A 4,310-nucleotide genomic window follows, 5' to 3' on the forward strand; every position below is an offset into this window, starting at 1 on the left:
ATAATTCTAAAAAAATTCTAACCAAACTTTAACTTAATCCTAATGAAAATCCTAATCAAATCCTACATCAAATCCTAAGTAAAACCTTAATGAGTCTCAACCAAATCCTTGGTCAAATCCTAATGAAATCCTTAATCCTAACCAAATCCTAAATCCCATACCAATCATAATCAAATTCTAAACAATTCCAAGAAAATTCCAAGTAAAATTTAATCAATTACTATAGCTACTTTAAACCTTAATAAATATTAATTTCATATATATATATATATATAACACCTTATTCAAGAAAGTAAAATTTCAAATCTAATATACGAAATAATCAATCTAAATATTATATCTAATTTTTAAAACATTATGGATATAATCAATCTAAAATTTAAAACTTAAACATCAAGGAATTGAACATTGGAATGATTATTTTTGAGTCAATAAAGCAACTGAATTTTCATTACAGATTGTACATTTTCATATCCATTTGTATAAAAGAAATCTTTTCATTTAAAATGTTACTAAAACTAGACCATAAGAAGTTCCTCAAAAAGAATGAGAAATCTTCATTAACAAAGTTTTAAGTTGGATAACTCTTAACTATTCTTTTAAATAAAATAACTCCAAAACTATATTAAAAAAGAAAAAAAAAAAAAAGAAAAAAAAAAAGAGAACTGGTTGGAGATTTTATAATATGTAGTACTACTAGATTTTCATAAATTTTATTTTCAAATAATTTAAAATAAAATTTTAAGTTAGTGTCTCTAAAAATTAAAGGTTATCTATATTGCTTCTAAATATGCATGTTTAATGTTTAATACTATCAATACTTTATGATAGTTAATAACATTTTCCTCAAGAATACATATAGAGCCATCAAAATTTAATAAGACACAAATTAAAAACTATGGGGTTATTAGATCTTAAGATTTATAATAAGAAATAAGTACAAGACTCAAATCCATAACATGATGATTAATCCTTTCCAATATATATAGATACATATACATAATGAATAAAATTTAAATACTACCAAAAATTAAAATAAATAGATAAATAAGTACATTGTGAATGACTCACCTCAATACTTATATTAGAAAAAAAACTCAATAGATGAAATACATCAAGACTACTAATAATATTTACTTGTATTCAATTCAAACTTTCTATCATATTACAATAAGGTTCCATCTTCATGGATTTTGACAGTAAACTTTGGTTGATGCCAAATTATGAAACGATTCAGATTCACCATTCGTATTCAACATGGTTAAAAGAGTAAAATAGAATAAAATAAACCTTTTCTCAAGGACATGATGTAAATCACTAATCTCAGTCGATGACAAATAAAACAGACTCAAAACAAACTCTACAACACGAGATTTGTAGAATCTGCATTCGCTATTGAACTGCGACACTGAGTCGACGTTATCACTCAGTTTTCGGATCCTCCGTCGCCGCAGATGCAGGTGTAGGCTCACCATTTGCATGAGATGGTTCGATCCGGGACTCGACAGCACTAGAATCAGCAGAAGAGGTGGGTTCATCTGCTGCATCGTCGTCGATGGCTATGGCTTCAGTCAGCTGGAGCTCATCGAGGTCGATCTTCATGACTGGTTTCTCCTCACTTAAGGGGGCTTTGCCCAGCACCTCCAGAAGACCCTCCAATGCAGCCGTGGGATTGCGCTTCTTCTTCAGCAGGAGCTCGCTCACGTCTGCTGGTGAGATGGCCTTGCCTGCGATCGCGTTCTCTATCTCCGGAAAAAGATCGTGCCACTCCAGCCCCAGGTTGTTGGCCGCCAGGGTGCGGAATGCCGGGTACTCGCACCACGACATGAGAATGTGTCTGTCCATCCTGCCCGCACGCAGCAACGCCTTGTCTAGCTTCTCAACGTGATTCGTCGTGAAGATGATGATGCGCTCGCTCCCGCAGCATGACCAGAGCCCGTCCGTGAAGTTTAGCAGTCCTGACAACGTCACTCGGCTTCCCTGAAAATCAAATTGCACGTCTCAACATTTGGTCCTCGTGGCATGGCATAGTTGACCGTCTGCAAATGGAACTGTTGCGGAGTTGTGTTGCGAGCCATCGTAGCACAACAGGATGCGTAAGTCGAGGTCGATTGCGACACTTATGTTAGTGCCTGATTCAAGCATTTGCGACTAGTACTGATACAACAAGCTGAATAGGGCAATAGGTCAATAACTGAAGTTGGGGTACCTCATCTTGATCAGATCTGCCTCGGCCTAATCCTGTCTCGGGATTCTTTTTATCACTCTCCTTGCGGGCCTTAGCTCGCTCTGCAAGATCTGCCGAACAATCTATGTCCTCGATGACCACAACCGAGCGGTTGGTTGTTTGAATCAACAGCTGTCGAAGTTCAGAATTCGAGGTGACTTCTGTCAATTCCATGTCATAAATATCATACTGCAAAAAATTAGCTATGGCTGCTATCATGCTGGATTTTCCGGTTCCGGGTGGCCCGTACAAGAGGTAACCTCTCTTCCATGGCTTCCCTGCTCGCTGGTAGAATTCTTTTCCCTGTGTAAACTCCAGAAGGTCATTCTTGATGTCCTCCTTCAACTCTGGGTCCATGGCGAGCGTGTCAAATGTTGAGGGATGCTTGAATGGTACTGCTTCCCACGATTTCTTCCTGAAACTGTAAGTCACAACTTGCGTTATAACTCAACATAAGATGTAGCATGTATGGTTTCAACAATTGCAAGTGCAGATCACATGAAACCCAGTAAATGAACCTCAACCCTACGGCTACTTTGGCAATCGTAATATTAGCACTTCGCAGCGCAACATCATGAAGACAGTGATGGAATTCGGCAGGTCCAGAGACTTCCCAGACATGAATCATGAGTACCGATTGATGGAAAAACTCACTAGTTACTGCCCTTGATGTTGGTGTAGAGAAGGCGATCTCGAGAACGCTCCTTGATCGACTTGGCGGCGTCCATTATATGCTGTACATACGGCTCGAGCAAGCGGTCCCTGTCTTTCTTACGAATCTTGAGGGTGTACTTGCGCTTCTCATCGTTCGGAACGCCCGAAAAATTAAAGCGAGTACTCTGGAGAAGGTTGACAGAGTGACTCCACCACACCTTCGTGCCCATAAAAGTATCTTCAACAGTTTCGTGAGGTGCGGGTGAGAAGGTATTCTGAGAAGCGTTTTTCGGGCGGCACAAGTTTACGTGCTGAGCATCTGAAGCAGTTGAGGAGCTCAAGTAGGACTGTACAAATTCATAAATTTCATTACCACCTGCGCCCTCGAACTCCGGAATGTCGAAGAAGGCGTAAGGCGAGAAGTAGGTTATGGCACGATGTAACCAAGAGTCAAATGTATTTCCATACTCTTTCGAGAGTATATTGCGGAAGAAGCCTAACACTCCCAGCATCGCTGCCCAGAAGGTCCAAAACTCCATCGACCCTGCTCCTTGCATTTTTGTACTTGCACCCAATCCTGTGAAGAATCCAATCTACCCTGCTGTCCTGAATCTCTAGGCCGCTGCTTGTAAGTTCAATTTAAAGGACATTCACCTTGATTCCAAATGTCGTCGTAATCCAATCAAAAAAGTAGAGACAATGAAAAAATAAATTGCAGAGCATGGCCATCAATTCTGTTCCGAAAGTGGAAGGCTTGGATATAATGTTCAAATGTAAACATGTCACCGCGCAATGATCCAACCCAAAACCAATTTCGCCGCGTTTGTGTGCCTGTCTCCAACCAGCTCAATTATGAAGGAGGAACAACCGGAATTAAGTGATTCCTCTCCAAAATTTCTCAAATTCAGCCTCGAAGTTCCCCTACCAAATTCTTTATAACCCGCAATGATGTGACTAACCCACCAATGAACTAAGCCTAATTCTCTCCAAGGCAAACAGAGCCTCGCTACCTCCCCCTTCTGCTAATTGGCACACAGCTCCGGTCCCAAATATGCCGCAACTGAAACGACTGCACTGAGGATAGCACTGAGGCTCAACTGGTCGTATATTGCTAAACAAGAGCGGCAGTATGTCGGTGCTTCGAGGGCCGTCCCCTCATCAACGTGCAGCGGCAATTATCAAGAATGTCCCACTACCTTCACTGTCAAGCGATGTCTTTTAAGCACACGAAATTCGCCCAGTCACACAATATCCCGAACCTCTATTTCCTGGAAGCCGTCTTGTCAAAATTGCAGACAAATGATGCACACTATTTACACCTTTGACTATCTTGTTTTGTGTTGTGGATGGAAAACTTTGGTGGTTTATCTAATGGCTATTTCCCCTACCAAGGTCCTAAAATAGTTTTATCTTTCTACACATTGTTGCA

The 4,310-nt window shown here is 40.0% G+C and overlaps 1 protein-coding gene across 1 annotated transcript; it reads right to left on the bottom strand.

Annotated features, from left to right (window-relative positions):
• Positions 1–1,121: 1,121 nt before the first annotated feature.
• On the bottom strand, positions 1,122–4,064 carry LOC112289134 (AAA-ATPase At4g25835). The gene is made up of 3 exons (XM_024534098.3): positions 2,882–4,064; positions 2,210–2,648; positions 1,122–1,980 (listed from the first exon to the last, which is right to left on the bottom strand). Exons 1-3 carry the CDS (start codon positions 3,436–3,438, stop codon positions 1,423–1,425), a joined length of 1,554 nt encoding a protein of 517 aa, XP_024389866.1. The 5' UTR covers positions 3,439–4,064; the 3' UTR covers positions 1,122–1,422.
• Positions 4,065–4,310: the final 246 nt, after the last annotated feature.

This window comes from Physcomitrium patens, chromosome 1, assembly GCF_059467195.1.
Source record: "Physcomitrium patens ecotype Gransden chromosome 1, ASM5946719v1, whole genome shotgun sequence".
NCBI lineage: Eukaryota > Viridiplantae > Streptophyta > Bryopsida > Funariales > Funariaceae > Physcomitrium > Physcomitrium patens.